The sequence below is a fragment of the Ursus americanus genome, chromosome 21 (assembly GCF_024610735.1).
Source record: "Ursus americanus isolate L20-20 chromosome 21, mUrsAme1.1.p, whole genome shotgun sequence".
Taxonomy (NCBI): domain Eukaryota; kingdom Metazoa; phylum Chordata; class Mammalia; order Carnivora; family Ursidae; genus Ursus; species Ursus americanus.
The window spans coordinates 28,396,927-28,423,848 of record NC_142147.1 but is presented as its reverse complement, the minus strand read 5'-3'; the positions used below and the strand labels follow the sequence as shown (position 1 = coordinate 28,423,848).

The 26,922-nt window shown below is 44.1% G+C and overlaps 1 protein-coding gene across 12 annotated transcripts in view; it reads left to right on the top strand.

The window, feature by feature from the left end:
- The first annotated feature begins 235 nt into the window (after nucleotides 1–235).
- WDR59 (WD repeat domain 59) overlaps nucleotides 236–26,922 on the top strand; it is an 80,903-nt gene continuing 54,216 nt past the window's right edge. For 4 of the 12 annotated variants that reach the window (XM_087870607.1, XM_087870608.1, XM_087870603.1 and 1 more), the window contains exons 1-7: nucleotides 394–506; nucleotides 16,807–16,856; nucleotides 18,935–19,033; nucleotides 20,158–20,282; nucleotides 21,299–21,434; nucleotides 25,312–25,397; nucleotides 26,480–26,560. In XM_087870607.1, coding sequence (XP_087726733.1) covers nucleotides 419–506; nucleotides 16,807–16,856; nucleotides 18,935–19,033; nucleotides 20,158–20,282; nucleotides 21,299–21,434; nucleotides 25,312–25,397; nucleotides 26,480–26,560 — 665 coding nt within the window. In that variant the 5' untranslated portion in view covers nucleotides 394–418. The other 8 variants (XM_087870611.1, XM_087870613.1, XM_045795989.2 and 5 more) reach the window with 5 other exon arrangements.

Sequence of the window (26,922 nt, the reverse complement as noted above, 5' to 3'; positions counted from 1 at the left end):
CGCGCTGCTCACACTCGGACTACGACTCCCGGTAGAGCTTGCGGTAGGGGGCGAGTGCCTGCAGCTGCGGGGAGCATGGGTCACTCAGGCCGAGTGACGTTAGTGGAGGGGGCGTGCCTGTTTTGGGTAGGCTCGGTGCCGCAATTGGAGGAGCCGGGAGAGGGGGCGGAGCCAGTGTTTGGGTCAGCCAATGGTTTGAGGTCAGGCGGAAGAGGGGGACGGGGCGTGGCAGGGCTTACTCGCGGGCTGCGTGGGGCTCACCGAGTCCGGGAGCGCCGGTTTGGGGGGGTGGGAACGCGCAATCCTGTGGTGGGGGCGGCCGGGTGCAGGAGATGGCGGCGCGATGGAGCAGCGAGAACGTGGTGGTGGAGTTCCGCGACTCCCAGGTGAGTCGGGGGCCAAATGGAGCCCTCTGGGCATGCGCCTTCTCTCGTTCCCCTCCCCCACGCTGCCGGGTCCGTCTCAGGGGTGGCGGAGCGACTCCCCAGCTCCGGCCGGGGAGATGAGTAAGGGGGTGACCCAGAGCTGTCAGACTCGAGTGGGCGAGGAGAGCCTTGATGACCGTTGGGGGCTGTTGGGGCGGGCTCGGACGGGGTATGGGGGTTCCCCGCGAGGGTCCGGGGAGTAGGGTCTGCCTTGGGACACCCAAACGCAGAGACTGCGCGCGAGTGAGTGCTGAGGAGAGGCTTCCCAGCACCAGGGTGGTGAGCGAGGGGGTTTGCTCTCCGAGGCTGGAGGACTCGAAGCTTGGTGACTTTGGGTAAATCGCAGAACTTCTCTGGCCCTCAGCTGCGTGGACGTAACCTTGCCTCACAGGACTTTGGAGTGGATTCGATTAAAAGAAACACAAAACTATAAAGTGCCTGTTTTGGCAACTAAACTTTTAAATGGTTGCTGATGCTAGAATAGTGAAAAATCCCACACAGGGAATTGGAGTGTGCGCTGCACGTATTGCCCAGGTTCGAATCCCTGGTTCGAAATCCCGGCTACGCCCTACCTAGCCTGTCATCCCCTCTCAGCTCATCCGCTTTCTCACCTCTATGGAGGTGTGAGTCGTACCTGCCTCATAGGGTTGGCGTGAGAATTTTATGGTATATTTAGGATATGTGGCACAGTGATGGCACGTGGTTAGCCGCAAGAAACTTTAGCATTTACTAGGGTTTTTCTTTTTCTTTCTTTTTTTTTTACCATTTTTTTTTTTTTTTTGCATTTCGTGCCTTTCTAACGCTAGCCCTTGTGCTAAGTGATTTATCTACATTTACTTTTTCTAATTCATGAAAGAACCAAGATAAGTAGATGTTATCCCCTTTTTCCAGACTGGGGAGATGATCTCTGTTTGGCTGATCTCAAGTGACTTGGCCAAGGTCTCCCATGATGTGGCGGAATTGGGATTTGAATGCAGGCATCTGGCCTCAGGGCTCTTGTTGGATTCTTTGCAGTACTTTGCTCCCTACTGTAGCATTCTGCCATACAGTCATTCCACAATTAATACCCTATTTCCCCTTCCCCATCACCTAGGACAGTGTCTTGGTGATTCTCTCTATTCAACAAATATTTATTGACCACCTTCTGTGTGCCAGGCTTTCATTCACAGATTTATTCAACAAGAATTTACTGAGCCCTTGCTAGGAGAGCACTGCACACTGTATCAGTACTCAAGTAATTTACACTGAAGGCAAATCTGGATTACAACAAGGGGTGATGTGGTTTCTTCTTTCTAAAACTCCATCCCTTTTTTGCCATGAAGATTAATGAGTGGAGGGGCCACCCACCGATTTGCTCTGTGGTTCTGATACATAGTCTCCGTGGAGAATTTGAGCAGCAACATTTGGATTAAAGGATTCTAAAGGCACTTTGCACTGTCAGCGCGGTGTCTCTGGGAGGCCTGCTGTCCCATGGGAGGCGCCAGACTCCTAGGGAAAAAGAACTGTATTCCTGTTACCCTTCTTGTTAATTGCTTTCGCTGGGGACTGGGAACAGAGTCATGTATAGTTACCTCTGAGCCTGCTAATTTGGAAACTAATAATCTGCAAAGGCTTTAATTCTCAGAGAAACCCAGGTAGTCTTCACCCCTCCTTCTGTATAGAGCTGCAATTGAAGAGACCTGCAGAGAGGGTGCTGACTCATATATTAGGATGTATGAAGTAATATCAAATAATTAAACCTGAACAGCAGTGGTCATAGTAAGAGAACAAAGTAAATTGGGTAATTTAACTGCCTTGCGGGGGTTTTTCTTTTTCTTTTTTCTTTTTCTTTTCAGTTGGAAGGGTACAACTTAGTTTGAATTAGCATGGTTTCGTGGTTGTTTCTGGTGGCAACTGTGAGGGTTCTAGACCCACTTTACTAAATTTATTCACGTAGAAAGAAAAAATCAAAACTCTTCGTATTATCTTTCGGAAAAGGGAGGACAGAACAATAAATTTTTTAAAAACCCCTGCCTCTTTTAAAAATCACTTTTTAAAAAAATAAGAGCATTTTGGTTTTTCGGAGAAAAAGCCCAGACTGAAAGGTGAAATTCTTTTTCTACAGTTTCTACAACTGCCATTCACTTTATAAAACCATGCCTTGAGATGTTACTGTCACTGATTAATAGCGAAGAAACTGTGGCGCTTGGCAACTACTCTGAAATGATCCCTGGAATCGATGAGTGTTGAGAAAACTTAGAGATAACTTTCTAGAGCAACACTCTCCTGTAGAATTTTTGGTGATGAGGGAAATGTGGCCATTGAACACTTGTAATGGTGCTAGTGCAACCGAGAAATTGCATTTTTAATTTAATTAAAATTGAATCAATTGCCATTTAAATAGCCACTTGTAGCAAGTGGCTGTGCTATTAGAAAGTGCGTTGGAGATGAAATCGTTTCCTCTGGCAGAGGTAAGATGGCAGAATGCACAGTTCTCAAGTCTCTAAATCAACGGGAAGAGCAGAAATAGTCCAGAAAATGTGATGAAGACAGGAATTCAAACTCAGAGCAACAGTTTGCTTAATGTCTGCTTTGGCATCTATGAGATGTCTCAAACTCAGTATTCCAAAGTAGCCGGCCACACTCAGGGACCACTCCTTGCACCCTAGCTTTTAACTGCCTTCCAGTTCATCTGCCCCAGAGCCAGAACATTGTTGTTGTTTTTTTTAAACCAGGTTTATTGAAGTGTAATTAATGTACATAAAATGCCCCCTTTTGAGTGGACAATTTGTTGAGTTTTTCCAATGTATGTAGTTCTGTAACCAGCACCACAGGTAACATATAGAACACTCCAGAGAGTTCCCTGATGCCCCTGTGTAGCCAGTCGTAGCGCCTCTGTGTGGCAGCTGCTGAGATGATTTCTGTAAGACAAGGAATGTACAGTGTAGAACCCTTTGAGCCTGGTCTCACACCTAACCCAGTGCCTTTGAGATTCATCCATGTTGAGCATCAGTTAGTCTGTTCTTTTTTATTGCCCACCAGTAGCATTCCAGCGTATGGAGAGACCACAGTCTATACCCATTCACCTGTTTGTGGATATTCAGGTTGCTACCACTTTTTGGCGATTATGATTAAAGCCATGATAAAATATCAAGGTGATTTTTTAAAACCTAACTGGAAAACCTAGGGGCACCTGGGTGGCTCAGTCTGTCAAGCATCTGACTTCAGATCAGGTCATGATCCCAGGGTCCTGGGATCGAGCCCCACATCAGGCTCTCTGCTCAGTGGGGAGTCTGCTTCTCCCTCTGCCTTTTCCCCTCCCCCTGCTTGTGCTCTCTCCTTCTCTCCCTCTCTCTCAAATAAATAAAATCTTTTTAAAAAAACCCTAACTTACCCTTCTCTGATGAAAATGCTTCAGTGACTTCCTGTTGCACCGAGTGTAGAATATAAATTCCTTATTTTGGACTGTTTTATGTGCTGGTCTTGGCCTACTTCTCAGGTCACATCTTACATTTGCTTTCCCCCTCTGTCACTGTTTATTTTCATCTTTCTGCTGCTGCTCCAGTGTGAGCTCCCTGAGGGTAGAGATTTTGTCTTGTTGACTCCTCCTGTCTCCCTGGTGCCTAGAATAGTGCTTGGTATGCAGTAGCACTCAAATATTTGTTGAATGAATAAGTTTTAAAAAATTGATTATGTTAATAGTACTAACAGGGATTAGGAAAAAGTGTTTAGGTTTTCATGGTTTAAAAAATAAATTTTAGAATAAATTTAGACTTACAGAAACACTGGGAAGATAGTACAGAGGGTTTCCATATACCCTGCACCCAGTTACCCCTATTGAAAACATCTTAACGCTAGTATGGTACATTTTCTACAATTAACGAAGCCATATCGATATCATTAACCCAAATCCATACTTTACTCAGATTTCCTTACTTTTTACCTAATGTCCTTGTTCTGTTCTGGGATTCCATTCAAGATACCACATTACATTTAGTCCTCATGTCTTCTTGGACTCCTTGGCTGTGACAGTTTCTCAGACTGTCTGATGACGTTGACAGCCCTGAGGAGTACTAGTCAGGTATTTTGTAGAGTGTCCCTCAGTTGGGATGTGTCTGATGTCTTTCTCATTATTAGACTGGGATTATGGGTTTTGGGGAGGAAGACCCCAGAGGTAATATGTCATTCTCATCCCATCGTATCAGGGCTGCTTACTATGAACATGGCATATCACTGTTGATGTTGACCCGGATGAGGTAGTGCTTGTTAGGTTTCTCTACTGTCAACTTAACTCTTTTTGCCTTCTGTCTATACTATACTCTTTGGAAAATAGTCAGTATATGCAGCCCAGACTTAAAGAGTGGGGACTTCTTTCTCCCTCCCTCCCTCTCTTCCCTCCTTCCCTCCCTCCCTCTCTCTTTCTTTCTTCTTTTCTTCCTTCCTTCACTTCTTCCTGTCTTTCTTTCTTTCTTTCTTTCTTTCTCTTCAGTTAGTTGCTTATATCAGTGTGAATTCTTAGATATTTATTTTATACTTTGGATTATAATCCAGTACTACTTTATTTTATTATTTTTACTTTGTTTCTCAAAATTGTCCCAGCTTTCATTCACCAATGGGAGTTCTCAGGTGGTTCATGTGTTCTTGTGACATACCCCCATCATTGTTTTCATTTGCTGTTTGTATGTCTTTTTTTTAATTATTATTTATTATTTTTAAAAAGATTTTATTTATTTGGGAGAGAGAGATAGCAAGAGGGAGTACAAGCAGGGAGGAGAGGGAGAAGCAGGCTCCCTGTTGAGGAGGGAGTCCCATGTGGGGCTCTATCCCAACACCCTGAGATCATGACCTGAGCTAAAGGCAGCTGCTTAACCGACTTAGCCACCCAGTAGCCCCTCTGTGTCTTTTAAATATACAGGACTTCCTTATTTTCTGGCTCTGCAAGATGCTTAACTTTTATCATGTATATTTCCTGCTGTAGTCCCAAAATTAGCCATTTCTCTAGGGATCCCTGGTTTCTTTTATTGGAGAATGACGTTAGAAACCAAGATCTGGCGCTGGATGTGCTCGCTGCTTTTGGGGTGTTACTGCCTCTAGGCACTCTCATCTGACAAAACAGGAAATGTATGTGGGTACTAATCCATGTATATACATAATATCTGTAAATATTTCCATCTGTAATCATCTGTATCTATATTAAGCTGAACATGAGTTCATACTTAACAGCTTCTACTCTAATCCATTATCACAAGTGTCAATGGCTCCACCCTTTGCTTATCAGTAACCTCCCACCCTTACTGTGAGAAAGTGGGCCACCCTGCCATCCTCCATCCGTTTACTTATTTGTTCATTCCAAAAGACCTGTATAATGGTTTCGGAATTGTTAACCTGTATAGCAGGGACTTTATCAGCTAGAGCACAGTGCTTATGTACAATTCTTTTCCCTTTTGGTCTTACAGACTCCACTAAGGTCTTCATCATTTTTAAGCAAACTTTTTCACTTCTCCACACTATGGTTTAGTCTTTTTTTTTTTAATTTAGTTTTTATTTTTTTGAGATAGATTGAAAGAGGGAGAGGGAGAACTCCAGCAGGCTGCCTGCTGAGCAGGGAGCCCAACTCAGGGCTTGATGCCAGGCTCCTGGGACCATGACCTGAGCCAGAGGCAGATGCTCAACCAAATCAGCCATCCAGGTGCCCCTTGTTTTTTTCCCCCCTAAGATTTTATTTTATTATTTACTCATTTTTTTTTAAAGATTTTATTTATTTAGAGAGAGTGCACGCTTGTGTGCTCAAGAGGGTAGGGGGTGGGGTAGAGAGAGAGAGAATCTTAAGCAGACTCCACACTGAGCACAGAGCCCAACACTGATTTTGATCTCACAACCCCAAGATCATGACCTGAGCCGAAATCAAGAGTCAGAAGCTCAACTGACTGAGCCACCCACGTGCCCCTTAAGATTCTATTTTTAAATAGTCTCTGCAGTGAACGTGGGGCTTGAACTCACAACCCCGAGATCAGGAGTCCCATGCTCCACCGACTGAGCCAGCCAGGTACCCCTGTGGAATAGTCTCTATGAGGCATTCTTTTTTTCTTAAAGATTTATTTATTTTAGAGAGAGAGTTGGGGGAGGGGCAGAGGGAAAGGGAGAAAGAGTCTTAAGCACTGAGTAGAGAGCCCAATATGGGGAACAATTTTAGCACCCTGAGATCATGACCTGAGCTGAAATCAAGAGTCACGTGCCTTTTTTTTTTTTTTTTTTTTTTTAAGTAGGCCCCATGCCCAGTGTGGAACCCAACTTGGGGCTTGAACTCATGACCCTGAGATCAAGACTGAGCTGAGATCCAAGAGTCTGATGCTTAACTGACTGAGCCACCCAGACATCCCTATGAGGCATTCTTCTAATGACATTTAAAAATTTTTTGGCTTAAAAATTATTTTATTAGGAATTTATCACACATGTGAGTGATATGGGTACCATGTGAAGAATATGAATAAAATGTACCCTCCACATAGCTTACATAATAGACCATTCTAGTTAAATTTACACCCTGGATACCCTTTCCAGAACACATCCCTTTCTTCAGACCCTTTAGAGGCAGTGAGTGCCCTGACTTCTGGATTAATCATTTCTTTGCTTTTCTCTGTAGTTTTAGCACACAAAAATGTAATTGTAAACAGTGTTTTGTTCTATTTTGATTGTTTTTGACTATTCTATAGATGAAATCGTATGGTATGAATTTTGTGAGTCTTGCTTTTCTTTTTTTAGTCCTACTCTATTGTGTTTGAAGTTCATCCGTGCTGACTACCATGCCTGTGGTTTACTCATTTTGCTGTGAGGTAGTGTTCCATTGTGTGAATGTGGCACCGTCGATTTATCCTTCTGTCATTAAACATTTGGGTTGTTTCCAATTTTTATTGTAGATGATCATATGTAAATATGGTATTTATGTAGGAGTAGAATTGCTGGGCCACGGATTGTGCATGTTCTTCAGCCTCATCAGCAGATAGCAAACTGTTTTCCAAAGTGGTTCAGATTTTATATTCCTAGCAGTGTGCTTGAAAATTCCTTTTGAGTCATAACCTCGTCAACACTTGGGGTTATCAGGCATTCAAATTTCCTATCCTTTCAGCATTTACTTGTTGAGAGTCAGTTGTATGCCAGACCCTAGATATAGTGGTATAATAGTGTGAATATTTGTGGCCCCTTCCACAACTCATATGTAGACGTTTAACCCCAAGGTTATGGTAGTAGGTGGTGGGGACTTTAGGAAATTATTAGGTCATAAGTGTGGAGCACTCCTGAGTGGGATTAGTGCCCTTGCCTGGGCTCTGCTCCCTTCCGCCTCTGCCGCATGAGGTTACACCCAGGTAGTCTAGGGAATGAATCCAGACCAAACAGTATGCCAGCATTTTGATCTCGGACTTCCAACCTCCACAACAGTGAGAAATAAATTTCTGCAGTTTATAAGCCACCCAGTCTATGGTAATTTGTTTTTTGTTTTTTTTTTTAATATTGCTTTCTTTTTTTAAAAAAATAGATTTTATTTATCTAGTTGAGAGAGAGAGAGTGCATGAGTAGAGAGGGGCAGAGGGAGAGGGAGAAGCAGACTCCCGGCCAAGCAGGGAGCCTGACGTGGGGCTCAATCCCAGGACCCTGGGATCATGACCTGAGCCAAAGGCAGACGCTTAACCCACTGAGGCACCCAGGCGTCCCTATGGTAATTTGTTATAACAGCCTGAATGGACTAAAATAAGCAGTGCACGAAATGGACAAAAATGCCTGCCCACGTCAACTCCTGTCCTTCTGATTTCCACCTATCGGGTGCATATGAAATGGTTTCCTGTTTTGGGGTTTAATTTGTATTTCCCTGATTATTGATTAAGATAAATATATTTTCATATATTTAATTGGCATTGTGTTTCTTCCATGAAACGCCTGTATATGTCTTATGTCCTTTTTTTATTGAATTGTCTCATTTCTAGATTAGGAAGAATTACACATTTTTTTTCTGGTTTCTAATCTGTTGGTTACCTGTGTTATAGTCTCCCAGGTTGTGGCTTGCCTTTTCATTGTCTTTGTGGTATCTTCTGATGAACAGAAGTGTATTTTTAATGCAGTTGAATTTATAGATTGTGCTTTTTTAGTCTTCTTAAGAAAAATCTATATCCTGGGTTCATAGAGACGTTCTCCAATAAGTTTTTTCTTGCTACTCAGTTTCTTGCTTCTTGAAATGAAAAATGAGGCAACTCAGCAGAAAGTGTGTTCCCTGCTACCCTAATGGTGGGTGACTTACTATTCTCAGCATTACTGTGACTTTTCCAGACAGATAAAAATTGAGGCCTTTTTTTCCCCCTGCTCTAAATAAACAAAATAAAAACCAAAACACAACTTGGCGAATTTTTTAGCTAAGAGGAGTGTTATGAATAGTCCAGACGTTTTCCTGGAGCCATCCAGCTTTGGTCCTTGTTTTTCTAGTTTTACTTAAAGTTCATTTTGGAAACTATGGGGACGGAAGTGCACAGTAGGGCTATTTTTGGTGGAAGTGACTATTATGTTGTGAATGCTGTAAATTGTTTTCTAGAAAATTTGATGTCAAAATGCAGTGAAAAATGGGGGAGGAGTGGGGAGGGTATAGCCAAGAGTTCAGGGGTATGGAGCTGGAGTGCCAGTGTTGGGATCCAGGTTATGTTATCTCTCTGCCATGTGATCTTGGGCAAGTTAGTTCCTCTTAAGCCTCAGTTTCTTTATCCATAAAACAAGAATAATAGTATCTGCCTGTGTCCAGGGTTCCCCACACCATGCCATGCTAGGAGGATTCACAGTTATATTTGCAGTTATGGTTTATTGCAGTGAAAGGACACAAAGCAAATTCAGAGTAAGAAAGCACTTGGTGTAAAGTCTGGAGGAAAGTAGGTGCAAGAGACCTTTCGCCGTGGAGTCACTCAGGACGTGCTTAATTCCTCCTGCATCGAATTATAGCAATACATAAGAAATGTTACCAGGGACGCTCATTAGGGACTCAGTGCCCAGGGTTTTTATTTGGGGCTGGTCACATAAGCACCCTCTGGCTAGCGTGAACCGCAACTGCACACCCCCAGCAGGGCAGCAGGTGCTCAGCATAAACCACATTGTTTGTGCGCACCTTGTAGATACAGTGAGCCATTCTTATCAGTTAGGGAATGGTGGGAACGCTGCAAATCCCCAGTTCCCAGACGTGAGCCAAGAACCAGCCTCGCAAGCAGGCCTTTCTGAGGTTTGCAGTCTTGTGCCTGCTACGCTTTTTTCTGCACACCACCTGACAGCTACTGTGAGGATTGTATGAGATAAACAACACAGAGCACTTAGCACAGTGACCAGCATATGTTAAGTACTTGATACATGTAAATTATTATGATTATATTAGAAAACTTGTGTAAGGAAGCAACAAATCGCCTGACAAATAGTTTTATGGAGCTGAGAGGACCTTTGGAAGACAGCTCATTCACTTTCTTATTTAGCAGATGAGAAACCTGGGACTGAGAAAGGTTAGGTGATTTTCCTAGCATACCCAGCGTGTGCCATTTTAGCTTGCGAGAACGCGAGAATGTTCTCATTTTAAAGAAGGAGACTTCCTGGGGCACCTGGGTGGCTCAGTTGGTTAATTGTCTGCCTTCGGTTCAGGTCATGATCCCAGGGTCCTGGGATCAAGCCTCACACTGCTCCTGCTCTCCCAATCTCTCTCTTTCTCTCCAATAAATAAATAAAATCTAAAAAAAAAATAAAATAAAATAAAGAGGGAGACTTCCCAGGAACACCCATTGTGCTGAGCTTGTGAACACAACCTCGGATACAAACCTCTAGAAGGCATTAGACGAGGATGTTTCAAAGCAGCCTTGGCAGCAGTGTCGGTCTCTGATTTAAAGGCATTGGATCTTGTCTTTTGAAATGCTCTGATCCTTTTTATGTCAGTGGGTTTTAGTTTGTGGTTTTATTCTATGAAATCTGATGGTACATACATTACAGTCGTTGCTCAGACGCGTGACAAACTGATTTTCGGGGAACTGATCTAGCTCTGACTTGTGTTGATTGGGTGTTTCCACTTTGCATCATTTGGAGGGATGAACGGGCAAAATGTTTTCATATTTTTGAACAGCTCTTTCTAATTCAGCTGGAGTTGAAAGGGGAAGAGTTGATTTCTTTCCTAGTCCCTTCATATAAACCAGCATTTTGTTCTGCAGATAGCAGTGGTCTCTGTAGAGGGGCTTTCTTCTGCGTTGAATCAGGTAGAGAGATAGTCCGACGAAGCTGCATATTACAGATTCTTACCAGAGAGATAAACTTTTCTGAGGGAGCCATTGTGTTTGTACCAAAATTTAGCTGTAAATCCAAAATGGATTGGTAATGCAATCCATCTCCAAATTCATTGTCACCTGACCATTGTAAAGTATCATACCTGTTGTCTAAAAGATGAAAATGGTATAGCGTAAGCTTTTTTGGGTAGAGTTTTATTGAGATATAGTTCACACATCATATAATTCACTTGCTTGAAGTGTATGTAATTCAGTGGGTTTCAGTATGTTCACAGAGTGAAACCAGCATCACCATCATTTTTAGAACATAGTCCTTACCCCAAGAAGAAACGTTGTACCCTTTAGCCATCACCCCCCAGTCCTCCAGCTTCCCCAGCCTTAAGCAATCACTGATCTGCTTCTCTATAGGTTTGCCTATTTGGACGTTTCATAGAAATGGAAGTGGTCTTCTTTTTTTTTTTTTTTTTTAAAGATTTTATTTATTTATTTGACAGAGAGAGAGACAGCCAGTGAGAGAGGGAACACAAGCAGGGGGAGTGGGAGAGGAAGAAGCAGGCTCATAGCGGAGGAGCCTGATGTGGGGCTCGACCCCAGAACGCCAGGATCATGCCCTGAGCCGAAGGCAGGCGCTTAACCGCTGTGCCACCCAGGCGCCCCAAGGAAGTGGTCTTCTTGATTAACTTCTTTCACTTAGGTTTTTGGTTTTTTTGGTTTTTGTTTTTTTAGAGCAAATATGTGCTCGAAAGAGTTGGGAGGAGGGCTATAGGGAGGAGGAGAGAGAGAATCTCAAGCAGACTCCCCACTGAGCATGGAACCCAAGGAAGGGCTCCATCTCATCACCCTGAGATCATGACCTGAGCGGAAGGCAGTCACTTAACTGACTGAGCCACCCAGGTGCCCCTGGTTTTTTGTTTGTTTGTTTCTAAGATTTTATTTGAGAGAGAGCGAGATAGCGAGAGAGAGAGCACGAACTGTGGGGAGAGGGAGAAGCAGGCTCTCTGCTCAGCAGAAAGCCCGATGTGGGGCTTAATCCCAGGACCCTGGGATCATGACCTGAGCCGAAGGCAGATGCTTACCCGACTGAGCCACCCAGCATCCCCTCCTTAGTTCTGGTACTGCCATTTGTGTACGGAGGCTTACATAGTCTCATGGAGTTGATATGTTTTTATTAGCCATCAGCCTGTCTTTTCCAAATTATTAGTTACGTATTTTCCAGGCCAGCAAGAATCAAGCCCTCTATCAATGCTATGGTAGTCTTATTTCATAAAGGTCATATGATTCCTGAAGTGTGTCACAAAAGCCACCATCTTGCAACTGGAGGAACAAGGGCTATTAAGAACTTTATTCTCTTCTGTTTCAAGATACTGCTTTTGACAGGGAGCAGTTCTGAACAGTAAGTTTGTTTCCTACAGGCGGGAGAGGACTGTTCAGTTATCTAAAAACAAAAGTTGAAAGAAGGTTTAATTGGAATTTTACATTATAAAGTGTGGATAAGGTGCACATGTTTTGTTCCTCGGATTTCTCTCTTCTAGTTGAAGGTTTCACACAGCAGGCAGTGAACTCCTGAAGGTTATTATTCTAGAAAGTATTAAAGAAGTGAAGGAACTTTAGAGATGTAGATAAATTCATGCATGATAAATTATCAAGGGAAACTACTGAAAAAATTCTTTGAGCTGTCAAGGAACTCCTTGGCATGTTATGGGCTGGAAGGACTCGGATTTTGACCTGGCTCTGACCTATCTTCCAAACAGCTCATGGTCACAGAGCCCCTCATTGGTGCTCTGGGAGAAATAAGATAGACTCCCCAGCTAGTGGGAGAAGATAAATGTGTGCAGTAACACCTACCGCATAGCAAGTGATAGCAAGTCGGGTGACAGAGGGCCAGGGGCGGTGCTTTGGGAGAAGGTGGAATCCCCGTGGCAGACCTTGGGTGAACTTCTAGAGGAGGTGTGTCTTAGGACCTAAAAGATAAGCAGGATTTCAACAGCCGAGTAGGAGACAAGGACTTTCATGGCGGAGGGAGGTACTTAAGCATCTTTTTAGAATTGGGAGCTTTGCCGACCTTCCGGAAACGTGAATGCTTTAAATGGGTACGGCCTGGGCAAGTAGAGAGGGAGAATCCGACTGAAAAGTTCTGTAAGCACCTCATTTGGAAGGGTCTGAAGGCTGAGGAGTTTCCACTTGATTGTCTTCAGTGGAAAACTGAGGAAGGTTTTAGAGCAGTGGATTGATGTAATCAGAAGTCTGCTTTCAGAAATTTTGTGCGGGGTGGAGCAAAAAAGGGAGAGGGGAAGGTACACTGTTTGGAGGGAGTTGCTATAGGCCAGATGGCAGGCCTGGAGAGCTCCAGGCCAGGAAGAGAGGCGTGGAAACAGAAGAGGCTTGGGATGCCTTTGAAAGATAGTATTTTTTATTATAAAATCATGTGAATATGTAAATAATACAAAAACATAGGCTCATGTGGAGGAATGAAACAAAAACCCCATAGGAACGACTGCCATCTAAGCATTCTGATAGACTTTCTTCAGTGTTTTTTAGGCATAAGTAGCTGATTGAAATTTCAGTTCATACCGTGGTATAAAATACCGCTTTCCTTTACTCCTATATACTGTCTGTAATCTGGCCCAAGCCCCTTCCTGCCGGCTGCTGGGAAATTTCCTTCTCTCTCTCTCAGCCATCACTGGGTCTCCGCTCCTTCTCATGTAGTAGGATCCTGTGGCTCCTGTGGTTCTTAACCCCCTGACTCCCAGACTTAGCATCTCTCAGTCGCTCCCTGCCTGGTGCCTGAGGTGAGGAGGCCTCCAGGGGGACTCCTGTCCCCCACAGAGCGCCAGCTTTACTCTGATTAGGTGCCCTTTTCTTCCTCTCCATTCTCCATTTGGGACAGCCTACCATGACCCTCCTTAATGTGCTACGAACATGGTGTCAGCCCCCTTTTTCTGGGGTAGGAGTAGGGACATATCAGTTGGGTGTGCTTTTGTGTCTTACTTTTTAAAAATAACTTCCTCTGATAAAGGGATACGGTGAGTTATGGTACTCTATTTGCAGTCTTGGTTCCTGCGTTTTTCCGTGTCATTTTTAAACCTTTTGAGAATATTGTTATATAAATATGCACCATTTACTTGTAGATAACATGAAATAAGCAACTCTGTGTATAAAAGTTTTTCTGTGTTTTGGCTGGATTCTGGAGGTGGAATTTTTGAGTCAAAGGGCCTGACTTTTATTATCATTATTATTATTCTTATTACTAGACCACTCTCTTATCACTGTACCACAAACTTGGTGGCTTGAAACAGTACCCGTTTATTTCTCTTTCTTCCTTTCCCTCCCTCCCCTCCTTTCTTCCTTTTTTTCTTTCATTTTTTAAGAAACCTGTACTCCCAACATAGGGCTTGAACTCATGACCCCTGAGATCTAGAGTCACGTGCTCTACCAACTGAGTCAGAGCCAGGTGCTCCTTTTTAAAAAAATTATATATTTATTTAAAATAGGCTTGATGTCTTTTATTATTTTTTAAATTTATTTATTTATTTTTTAAAGTAATCTCTGCACTCAACATGGGGCTCAAACTCATGACCCCAAGATCAAGAGTTGCATGCTCTTTCCACTGAGCCAGATAAGCGACCCATCCCTTTTCTTTCTCTCTTTTTTTTTTTTTAAGATTTTATTTATTTATTTGACAGAGAGAGAGACAGCCAGCGAGAGCGGGAACACAGCAGGGGGAGTGGGAGAGGAAGAAGCAGGCTCCCAGCGGAGGAGCCCGATGCGGGGCTCGATCCCAGAACGCCGGGATCACGCCCTGAGCCGAAGGCAGACGCTTAAGGACTGAGCCACCCAGGCGCCCCTCTTTCTCTTTTTTAAAAGATTTATTTTGTTTGTTTATTTGAGAGAGAGAGAGGGAGGGAGAGAGAGCACCCGAGAGCAGGGGTATGGGGGTTAGGGGGAGGGCAGAGGCACACTCAGCATGGGATCCCGCGATTGTGAGATTTTTTTTTTTTAAGATTTTATTTCTTAATTTGACAGAGAGACAGCAGAGAGGGAGCACAAGCAAGGGGCCTGTGAGAAGGAGAAGCAGGCTTCCCGCCGAGCAGGGCTCAATCCCAGGACCCTGAGATCGGGACCTGAGCGGAAGGCAGACGCTTAACGGCTGAGCCACCCAGGCGCCCCTCGCGACTGTGAGATCTTGACTTGAGCTGACTGAGCCACCCAGGTGCCCCCGAGGTCCCTGTTTTCTTGCTGGTTGTTATTTAGGGGTCACTGTCAGCTCCTAGAGGCCATTTTCAGGGCCTTGCCATGCGGTCCCACCTTCTCCACAGCCAGCAACAGTGTTCCTCACATTAAATACTTCACCCTTAGAATCTCTGACTGCCTCTGTCTCTGACCTCTAGACCTTGATTTAAAGGGCTGATGGGATTGGGTTTCTCTGTCGCCCCACGACCGTCAAGAACTTTTCATCATCTCAAACAGAAACTCTGGGGGTGCCTGGGTGGCTCAGTCAGTTAAGCATCTGCCTTCGGCTCAGGTCATGATCCCAAGGTCCTGGGATTGAGCCCTGCATCTGGCTCCCTCTCCTTCTCGCCCTGTCGCTCCCTCTGCTTGTGCTCTCTATCAAATAAATAAATAAATAAATAAAATCTTTAAAAAAAATTTCAGACAGAAACTCTGTACTCATTAAACATTAACTCCCCATTCCCCACTCCCCACCCCCTGCCACCTCTATTCTACTTTCTGGTTTTATGAATTTACCTGTCTTAGGTACCTCATGTAAGTGGAATCATGCGATATTTGTTCTTGTGTGCTTGGCTTGTTTCACTTAGCATAATATTTTCAAGGTTCATCCATATCATGGTATGTAGGCCATTGTATGTGTATACCATGTTTTGTTTATCCATGCACCTGCTGATGGCCATTTGGGTTGTTTCAGATCTCTTTATCTTAAGGTCAGCTGATGTGGGTCCTTAATCACGTCTGCTAAATCCCTTCTCAACAGCACCTAGATTAGTGTTTGAATAATGGGGAGAGTGTGTGTGTGCACCAAGGGCCCAGAATGTTGGAGCCAGCTTCAGATTCTGCCTACCACACACCCTGTAGAAAGATTGTACTGCCTCTAGTTGGAGGTACCATCTTGCCTTCTTTCATACCTTTGTCTACAAATTGTTCAGAAAAGTGTGGAAATCGCATCGCATTTCACTGCCTGCCTTTCCAGCTGGGCTTTTCTCTGCTCACGACTCTAGTGGGATGAAGGGTGCATAACAATCACGTCTTAGCCTCCAGTGAGAGCGCTCTGGCTTCTCGTCCCCAATATTACCTGTGACATATTTCTTGAGGATGTATGAGCATGAGCAACAATGTCCTGAGAATGCAGCAGGATTTGGACTTGTCCAAATAAGAGACTTTAAGGCTATAACTGCCATGATTAAAGTCACCCTCATGCTTCAGCCTGAATGCAAATTCATTTGATTCAGTCTGGTCTTTTGAGAATTGGACATTGGATCCTGAAAAGATGGTGCCCCCTAGGAACTGGGAGACCTGGGAAATGGAAATCATTAGAATGTGCTAGAAATCTCAGATTAAATGGGAGCTGAGCATCTCAATAACAAGACTATGACCATGGATTCAGCACGGGTGGTGTTTGAATATTACCACTTGCCTGCCATTTGGCTTGGAGGTGGAGTCTATGCCCTTTGGAAAGGGGGTGGGGTGGGGTGACCTGGTATGGTGTGTGCGTGGGTGTGTATGTGTGTGCATGTGTGATGTCCCAGGTTAGGTTTTGTTTGGAAGTGGAAGGGGTCTTAGTAGCTTTGTTAGCTCCGAGGTAGTTAGATTCTCTGAGGGTCCTAAGATTATGTCTTAGCAATTTAGAATATGCCAGGTTGCTTGTGTGTAATCCTGGTGTTGGGGAACAGATAGCAACCACCCCGTTGTGGCAGGTGAGTGTGAGATGGGGATGAGGATTAGAAGGGGGTAAAAGCATCCACTGTAAGCAACGAGTCATACCTGCCAGCTGGGACTTCCCGGGCCTTAGGAAGAGGAAGACCCCGATGTGACTACCCGCCTGTCTTCTCCAGCCTGAGCTGGCTTTGCTGGCGGAACTGAATGTGTGTTCTCTCTCACAGGCGACTGCGATGTCTGTGGACTGTCTGGGGCAGCATGCTGTGCTTTCCGGGTAAGTGAGCTTGCAGTGTTCCTCTGCTGCGATTTCTGGGAACAAATTGCAAATCAAGAGGCTTCTGGGAAGTTAGAAAATACTCTTTCTCTGTAAGGATTGTGGTCATAGAGTTTAGTTCTGCTCTCCTAGTGACCTTGGGGTTATTTAGAGGGATTGTTTTTTGTCTCTGCCCTAACATGTAAGCAATAAAATTCCTTTGAAATTTTTGTGACTGGGACTTTGGTCTTGGAATTGCAGTTTTCTGTTTATTGCACGGACTCTGCAGGAGAGTGCTTTCTGGTATGGTCTCAGGTAGTTACCAGGATGAAGGGCATCTGGGTTCTAGTTTGGCAATGCCATTAATTAATGAGTCCCGGGACATTTATCCAATTGGCCTCCCTGGACTTCAGTTTTCTTGTGAAGGAATTTGATTTCATTATGAAGAAATTGAACTACATAATCTCTGTGGTGTCTTCTGGCCCAGCATTTTTAAGATCTGGCAACAAAGCACCATCCCAGCATTTGCTGATCACATCACCATTGTTCAGTGTGATGCCACTTAATGGCCAGACTCTCCCCTCCCCTTTCATAGTCACTACCTCTCTAAGTTTGCTCTGTTTTCATTAACTTAGTTGTTTATGAACCCATTTATAATTTTTTTAAAAAGATATTATTTTTAAGTGTGTCTGCACCCAACGTGGGGCTCGAGCTCACAACCCGGAGATCAAGAGTCACGTGCTCTACTGACTGAGCCAGCCAGGGCACCCGTGAACCCACTTATAAATTAACGAATTATTTTCTGTTTCATTGTTTTATTTTGAAATCATATTTTAATTTACCTTAAAAAATGTAGCACACATTTAAATAATTCAAAAGGCTATACATTAAGAAGTAAGTTTTCCTCCCCCCTTTGGCTCCTCTCCCCAGAGACAGGTACCAATACCATTTTCTTGTGTCATACTGGATGCACAGATAAGGAACAATTCGTATGTCTCTCCTCTGCCACCTCCGCACTCACTTAAAAAAAAAAAACAGCTTTATTGAGATATAATTCAGACCGTGCAATTTACCCATTTCAAGTGTGCAGGTCACGGGTTTGGGGATATATTATTCATTAACTACTGAGTTTTTAGACCTTTTTTTTTTAATTAAGGGAATACATATATTTAATTGAAAAAGTCAGTATAACATTACAAGGGTTCTATTGTCAGACAGCAGAATCCTACCTCACCTTTTCCCTACCACTGATCCCACTCACTAGAAACAACTAGTTGAGACTCTTTTAGCTGTCTCTTTGGGGTTGCCTCCATTTTTCCAGATAGTATACATATACTTGGTGTCTTGATTTATCTGTCATAGATAACAACAAAGTGACTTCCTAAAATAGATGAGGATTTAGCACTTTTATTTTCCTCTGTGAGTCCCTTACGTGACCTTCCCCCTCCTTCCAACATAGTTATATAACAATTTTTGGGTTGAATCAGTATTTGGGGTTCTTTTCTCAGAGTAATTTTGAGAGGTCCTATACCATTCTGATTCTGGACTTTGTGACCTATTTTTTGTGTTTGGAAGCTTTAAAATGCTATCTTTGTCTCTAGTGTTACTTTTACGTCCAGGTGTGTGAAATTTTTTACTGTGATTGCTTTGGTGTATGTCTTTTTTTCATTCATTGTGCTGGGCACTTGGAGGGCTCCTCTTTTTTATAGTATTTTATTTTTTTAACATCATTCCTTGTTTTATCTAAACAGAATCATAAATTTACTTGGCATCATGTAGCCATATTAACAACCCATAAAATACAAGAGGTGCTAAGGAATAACTGTGTCTCAAATGTTGGACTTTTCTGCATTCACCGATGTGGCTGTTGTCATTGTAGCATCCTGGGAGGGAATGGGATCACTTCACTGGAAATCAGGCGAGCATTCCTGTTTTGGTGTGCTCTTAGATACATATATATCCGTCTTATTTTTCAACAAGACCTTGAAGGTTCACCATTTCGTATTCTTACATGGAACTTGAAAATATATAAAGTATGTACTTAAGTGAACAGCTCAAGTAAATTTACAAATACGTACACCCTCATGATCTCCTTTCAGATTAAGGTCCAGAGTAATTTTGAGCACTGTCGGAAGGCCCTTTCATTCTGGAAGCCTGTGTCTTTCAGTTTGGAGAAGTTTTCCTGCACTGCGTCTTTGGTAATTTCTGCCCCTGTACTTCCTGCTCTCATTCTTCCTGGAGCTGCTCCTAGTCCGTGTTGGATATCCTATGTGAATTCTCTTTTTGTCCTTTTTATTTTTTATTCTGTGAGTTTCCTTCAGCTTTAACTTCCCACTCTTTTATCAGATTTCTTTATTTCAGTTATGCTTTTCGTTTCCAGGCGCTCTCTCTTGTTCTCTGTTCTTTACCTTGTCTTCTTTTACCTCTCTGTCATTGTTCGCTCTAGGTTTCTTCTTTCCTCTGCACTACCTATTTCCTTTTTTTTTTTTTTCTTTCGATCCTGTTGGTTCCTGTCCTTCGTGTTTCCTCTGGTGACTGATACTCACTGGCTCTCTGTTACTGTCAAAGAGTGATCAGTTTACATGTGTGTCGGTGGGGGTTCATTGGAGGGAGATCGTGTGGGAACCAGACCCCTTTTCTCAGAGGGTGCCCAGATGTCATTAACACCAGGGTTCTATGTTCTTAACTTACTTGCTTTTTGGGTGGGGGGGGGCTAGTCATTTTCCCCTGAGAACAATCCTCTTGTCACTTGTCATTGTCCCAAGACAAAAGCTCAGTGTTGGGAGTGCTGAGTAGGAAAGAGGCCGGGGGGCCTCGTACTCCCACCTCGTGCCCTGTTTTGAGCACAACTCATCCTTACACGCTGCTGTGCCTGTTGTCCCAGGCCTGGGGCTCCGCTCAAGTCATTTCTCTAAAGCATGTCTCCCCCTCCACCCGGGTGAAGGAGAGGTGGTCACCTGGCTCTGTGGTGTGCATAAACTGCTGTCCTTAGTGCTCTTTCAAGCCATGCCTCTTCTGTTCTGCTTTTGGTTCTCCAAAAGAAGCCTCCAGCTCCTGGGCCGGCCTCGGTTCTGCAGCGTGAATCAGCTTGCCTCTCATTCACTTCCCCTCTATAGGCACGTGGGTGTTTGCTTTCTTTCCATCAGTTACCATTTGTCCATGTGCTATTCACTTCCTCTCTCTTTGTCTTTGTCTTTGTCTTTGTGGGTTTCTCTGTTTTATGTTTTTATCCTTACTTTTGTGGGTCTTCGGGGGGGGGGGATGAAGATAAACATGGATGTTCAGTCAGACGTGTTTATCCTGAAGTGGTCATTTTCTGCAGCGCTGCCGTTGCTCTGTAATGCCTCTGACTTCCCCTGTTGACACGGGCCCCATATGGATAGCTCTCGGCCTTTCCCTGTTGTCGGTGCTAATGGAGAGATGCCAGCCTCCCTACTACAGGATCAGGTGATTCCTTCGGAGGGGGTCAGAGATTGTAGATCTTTGTTCTGCACCAGAAGTTCCGGAAGTTCTGTGAATTTGTGTCTTGCCTGTGTTTTCCTGCTTCCCCCAGCTCTCTCTTGTAGGGTTTCTGCTAGAGTTTTATGTGCCATTTTAACTTGCATTTCCTATCTCTTCTGAGCAGGGACGATTCATCCTTTTCTTTATCATTGAGCCCACCTATCCTCAGTGATACCCAGGGGCTTGGATCTAACGACAGCTAATGGCTGCTGAGACGTTGATTCACACACCAAGGATTTTTCACTTAAAGCAAAGGGAAGATAGGTGAACACAAGACACTCCTGTTTTCAGAGCCTTTATGTTGATTGGTACCTTGAACATTGTCAGTGCTCAGTATGTTATTTTCATTATTACTTTATTGGTTATCATTTCCTTCCCGATAGGCTTGATTTAGTTGCTTTCACCAGGTCGTCAACTTGCAAGGGAATTTGAGATTTTCTCCGGGATAGTTGGCTAAGGGATGAGTGATGTGTGTGTGACGCACGTTTACTGAATGCAAAGCACTGTGCCTGGTGAGGAGGGACATGTAGAGATTGGAGACACGGTCCCTATTCCGCTCAGTCGGTTCAGGACCGAAGGCTTACCATCAGTAGTTCTACAGAGATAAATGCTACCGTCACAATATAAACCACACAGTGGGAGCAGTGTGGAAGCAGGGACCAACCCTAGTGGGGCGATTGGGAAAGACCGGAGAGGCTTGGAGCTGAATCCAGTGGGCAGATGTCAGACTTCCGAGGATCCAGGGGGAAAGCCACATTCTCTCACAGGGATGTGGCTCCTGCTTGCTTAACACTCACTTTGACGTCCTCTTGTCACTCGTATGCCTTTCAGAGTAGATAAATGTCATACACATCCGGGGATTTTTTGAGCACTGTTTGCAAACCGTTTGTAATTCCAGATGTGCTTTTCTGTCTTAATGCTAATGCTGTTATACCGTTATGATGTTGATGTTGTTTTCCTAGCCGCCGATTCTTATACATCGTTAATCTAGATGCCCCTTTCGAAGGTCACCGAAAGATCTCTCGCCAGAGCAAATGGGACATTGGAGCTGTGCAGTGGAATCCTCATGACAGCTTCGCACACTATTTTGCAGCTTCGGTGAGCTCATTTAAAGAGTTACAGGAAAAGGCCTTTAAAAGTGTGAGCTGGGGCCAGTAAGTCTGTGTTATATGTAGAGAAGAGAATGTAACCCTCACTGCTCAGGCAGAAAAGAAGTATGGGTGGTTCTAAAAGGAAGATTGAAGCAAATTACTGACAGATATATACACATGTACGCATGTGTGTTTGTAGACGTGAGCAGATTTGCTGGTACCCGTGGTGTCGGGTCTTGTGTTTCTGAGGCTCCAGATTTTGAAAGGGAAATGAGTAGATGCCTCCATTTCTGTGTGTGATAGGAACCTGTTTTCACTGGCAGAAAGGTAACTGGCCAGGGACTCTGACCTTTATTGCTTTCAGAGGGATCAGAAGACTCCACACACCCTTCCACTCAACGGAAGGGATTCTGTCTTGATTGGGATTCATTAGATCAGCTAACCCCCTGAGATTTTATGTGCCTATTTATATGTGAATTTTTCCAGAGAAAAGATGCAGACATTTTATTAGATTTTCCAAGGGATTCATGACCGAAAAAAGATGTGGGCTAGATCATCTCTGGGATCTTTCGCCAGATTCTCTATTAACATTCTATTCTCCTAGAATGATTAGAAATCTAAACCTTTGGCTTCTTTTGCACTGGGCCAGGAGGACTGTATTTAAAGGAACCCGTCTTATCATCCAGGAGATGCAACCATTCATGGTGCTGTCTGGGTCTGTTCTTATCAGAAATGACAGTCTGTGAGAGGAAAGCATCTGAGGAAGGAGAAAGAAGAGCAACACTGTCAGCTTTAGAAGGAACAAAAAGCTGCTCTTCCCCTTCATTTCCAAAATAGAATCTGACTGTCTGACTCTCACCGTAGACGTCTGAGGTGGAGCTGGTTTAGGGGACTGTTCCGAAGGAGAAGGGAGGGCAAGTCTACTGCTTTCCCATTCCCGACCCCTTTCCCGTGTGTTACAAACAGTGTTCTTTTTGTTGGTTTATACCTTTAGGACTTTCTCTCCCCTCTCACCCTCAGGCCCTGATCATTTGGTCCAGGAGTCCTCAGTCTCGGCACTAGTGACATCTCAGGCCAGACAATTCTTTGTGGCAGGGGCTGCCCTGTGCATTGTGAGAGATCAAGCAGCACCCTAGTCTCTGTCTACAAGTACCTGTGGCCTCCTCACCCTCCCCGCCATCATGACAACTGAAGATGCCCCTAGACGTTGTTAAATGTCCCTGGGAAGCAAAATCGCCCCTGATTAGAAGCCACTGATTTAGGCTGGTCAGTCAGTACTCGGCCCGGGTGAATTAACACTGCATTTGTTTACCAGCGGTGAGATAGCCCCCCCTTTTTTTTGACAGTTGTTTTCTTTTTTTTCTTTTTATTTTTTTGACAGTCATTTTAAAGTGGACAATTTAGTGTCATTTACTACATTCACGATGTTATATAACTATGCCCCTCTCTAGTTCGCAAACATTTCCATCACTCCAAAGTAAAACACCTTACCATTTAGCAGTTTCTCCGAATTCCCCCTCCTCACAACCCCTGGCAACCACCAGTCTGTGCTCTGTCTCTGTGGATTTATCTGTTCTGGATATTTCATATAAACGGAACCATACAATACGTGCCTTTTGTCTCTACTTTCTTTTCTCTGTTGTAGCATGAATCGGTGCTTTACTCCTTTTTATGGCCGAGTACTGTTCCATTGTACGGCTGTAACAGATTTATTTAACGGTTCATTCATTGGTGAACATTTGGGCTGGCTGTTGTAAGGCAGAAATGAACACGTGTGTACATGTACTTCTTTGACTACTTGTTTTCAGTTCTTTTGGGTATATACTTAGGAGTGGAATTGCAGGGTCATATGCTAAGTCTGAGGAACGATCAGACTTTTTTCTACAGTAACTGAATGGTTTTATGGTCCTACCAGCAATGGACGAAGGTTCCGGTTTCTCTACATCCTCACCAAAATTGTTTTCTGTTTTTTTTTCTTTAATTTTTATTTTTTTATTTTAAAAAATATTTCATTTATTTGAGAGAGAGAGGGTACGTGAGAGAGCACAAGCAAGGGGGAGGGGCAGAGGGAGAAGGAAGAAACAGACTCCCTGCTGAGCAGGGAGCCTGACACAGGGCCCCGGTCCCAGGACTCCCAGATCATGACCCAAACCTAAGGCAGACGCTCAACTGACTGAGCCACCCAGGCACCCTTTTTTTCTTTAATTTTTAAATTACAGCCATTGTAGTGGGTATAAAGTGATATCTCGCTGTGGTTTTCATTTACATTTGCCTAATGACTAGTGATGTTGAGCATCTTGCTGCCAAGTTTTCAGAGTTCTTTATATATTCTTGATACTGGATTCTTATCAGAGATATGATTTTTGAAAGTTTTATTTATTTATTTTAGACAGATAGGGAGAGCAGGGAGAGGAGCAGAGGGAGAGGGACAGGCAAACTCCCCATTGAGCACAGAGCTCAACTCGGGGCTCGATCTCATGACCCTGAGATCATGACCTGAGCCAAAACCAAGAGTCGGCTGCTTATCCCCCTGAGCCACCCAGGTGCTCCAGAGATATGATATTCAAATATGTCTCCGATTCTGTAGATCGTTTTTTTACTTTATTGATAATGTCCTTTGATATATGAAAGTTTTGATTCTGATGAAGTTCAATTTATTGATTTTTTTCTTTTACTGCTCTTGGTTGGAAGACAACCTTTTTCAGGAGAAAGAGCTTTGGAGTTAAGCACGTCTGAGGTCAAGTCCTAGTTTTGACACTCACTATTTTATCCCTAGTGCTCTCCCGACTCCGCCTCCCCTGTAACGTGGGTGATGACAGCCAGTGTGCAGCATGGTGTGAAAGAGCAGGGGGCAGGGCTCTTACGATTCCTAGTGTGTGGACTGGCACTAGCAGAGCCTCTGGAAATGACAGGGGATAGTATTGTAAGATGAGGGGACTTTACTTCTCATTCCTGTTCTCATTGGATTCTGTTTTGAATCCTAACCTTTCGACCAGGAACCTTATCTATTTAGAATTGGAAATTGGCATTTCTGGATAAAAACCTCAGAACTTTGTACATCTGTCTGTCTCTGAGCTAAAATGAAAATCAGTTTGGTAATATATAGATATTAATGTACCTGCATCTTCTATATCAGTTCAGAAATTATTAGATATCTATTAGTAAACAGAGTATTATAATCTTTATTCACTTTTGGTGTGTTTCATAAGTTCATGGTATTTGGATATTTTGCTGGCTTGTAGTTTCTTTCAGTGAAATGTAGCTTTTTCTTTCCTCCTTTCCCTATTGTAGTGTGGTTTCTTCTGGCCAGTTTTTCCTCTGTCTTTTTACTTAACCCTTTAAGAAATTCGGTATAGGCATATTTCAAGGAATCTTGTATAATTTTGCCTTCTAAGACACCTCTTTGGTGTTAGTTCTGTTTTCTTTCTCATGCATGTGTGTTTTTAAAGCATGGTGGAAGGACTCCAGATGTTTGATAAGTGGGAAGGGCAAACTAAAAACATCTAGTGTGACAACAGCTGGAGAGACAGGTGTGTGACCTTCTGAGTTGGGAGGTGGTCCCTCTAGCGGCCAGGGGACATCTCCATAACCCATCACGCACGTGCTCAGTAGTGCCTCTGTAGCTTCAGTTCAACTGTACCTGCTCAGGGTAGGTTCACTTTGAAGACAGCACTGCCCTTTAGAGTCCTATGTACTGAGCTGAGGTTGGCTCAGATGTTAAGTGTCATCATTTCTGATGGCTTTGTAAGGAAGTCAGTGTGTAGGATCTCTGCCATGCACGTTGGTTTCTGCATGGCTTCCTCTTCTCAGCCCTAGGCAGATTGCAATGAGAGCGTATGTTCTGATGAGTTACTGGCTGCCTTCTTTCCCTTGTTTCTTTTCAGAGTAACCAGCGAGTCGACCTTTATAAGTGGAAAGATGGCAGCGGGGAAGTTGGCACAACCTTACAAGGCCACACTCGTGTCATCAGGTAGGCACCAGCCTTCCGCAGCTCCTGGCCTGTCTCACTTTGTCATTGTCCTGTGGGAACTGAAATGAAGACACCATCCTCCTTCCATGGCCTGACCATCTGTGTTGCATTGGCTGCGGGTGGCTGCTGAGTCCTTAGCGTTCATGGTAGTGATGGCTCTCACAGCGAAGATCAACCAGTATTTAGGAACCAGCATTTGTGTAACTGCTAACCCCGATCCCAGGAGACACTCAGACAGGTACAGCCCAGTCTGGAGTAAAGGATTAGAGCTGATCTTTGCCATGGGAGGGAGATACAGTTCTGCCAGCAGAATTGCTCCACTCACTATTGGCAGTGCCCAGGAGTACAGAGAGCAGGATGCAACCCTTTGCTCTTTCTCCAGAAGCTGTGGGGCACCACACAGAGCTCCTGCGTCAGAGTCGGTTATCCAGCTGCACCGTCGCCTCCCGCCTGTGGCCTTGGCCTCTGGAGTGTTTCTTGACTCATCCTGACTTAGGTCACTCTCTCTGGATGGGGAAAACTCCTCCTAAGAAGTAGCAAGCAGGGAGTGCAGGAGTGGGGAAGCTGATCCAGGAAGTGCTGGGAAAGGCTAGGCCTCTGGCCTGTGTTAATTGCGCAGGAACTGCCTTTCTGGGAGGGAGGACCTGGGTAGGGAGGACTTGCCCTTCTTAAACGCTACGTGGCAACGTGGCAGTTTGCCACTGCTTTAAGAGATGTTGGTTTTACTCAAGGTACCTGTGGTTGAATCTGATTTAGAGAATGAGAAGTCAAAAATTACTTTGTGTTTTTGCTTTGTGTGTTTGTGTGTGTGTTTGAAGTTGAAATCCTCCATTTCTTTTTTGGGAGCAAGTGATAGTATAGCTGGTGATGACAGGGGGAAGAACCTGAAAGTTTCCTTTGGAGCTCAGTTAAGTCTTGTTCATTCCCAAAGATGTTTGGAGATTGCCACCCTAAGTCATATTAAGGAGACCCATTAATGGTGACTCTCTGAAGCCACTAGAAACTAAATCTGCTGGTGCTTTGGAACTGGACTCTGAATTTTTTCTCTTCATTGTCGTTCTGTTTATTTTCCATGTTCCCAGTGACTTGGACTGGGCCGTGTTTGAGCCAGATCTCCTGGTTACCAGCTCTGTGGACACCTACATCTACATTTGGGATATCAAGTAAGAACAATTAAAAGGCCAAACCACCAGGCTGTGGGACAATCTGGGACCTTTGTTTTAGAGATCAGTGGTCTTAGTTTGGTTTCCCTTGGATGCAGACCTTGAGATGGGGGTACATTGCAAGCACATTGTTTAGGAAGTGACAGAAATGCTGGTGGGGGATAGAGAAAAGAGACAAGACTAGAAGGCTACAGGTAGAGGGCGTGTTATCCACCTAGGTACCACTGTGAACAGGTGGAGGTCACTCCTTCTGGGGACTGCCAGGTGCTAGTGCAAAACTCCCTTCTCAGAAGTGTCCCACCCTCGAGGGCTCAGGAAGTGGGGGTGCCATCCACTCTCAGTCATTGGTTGAAGCCTGTCCC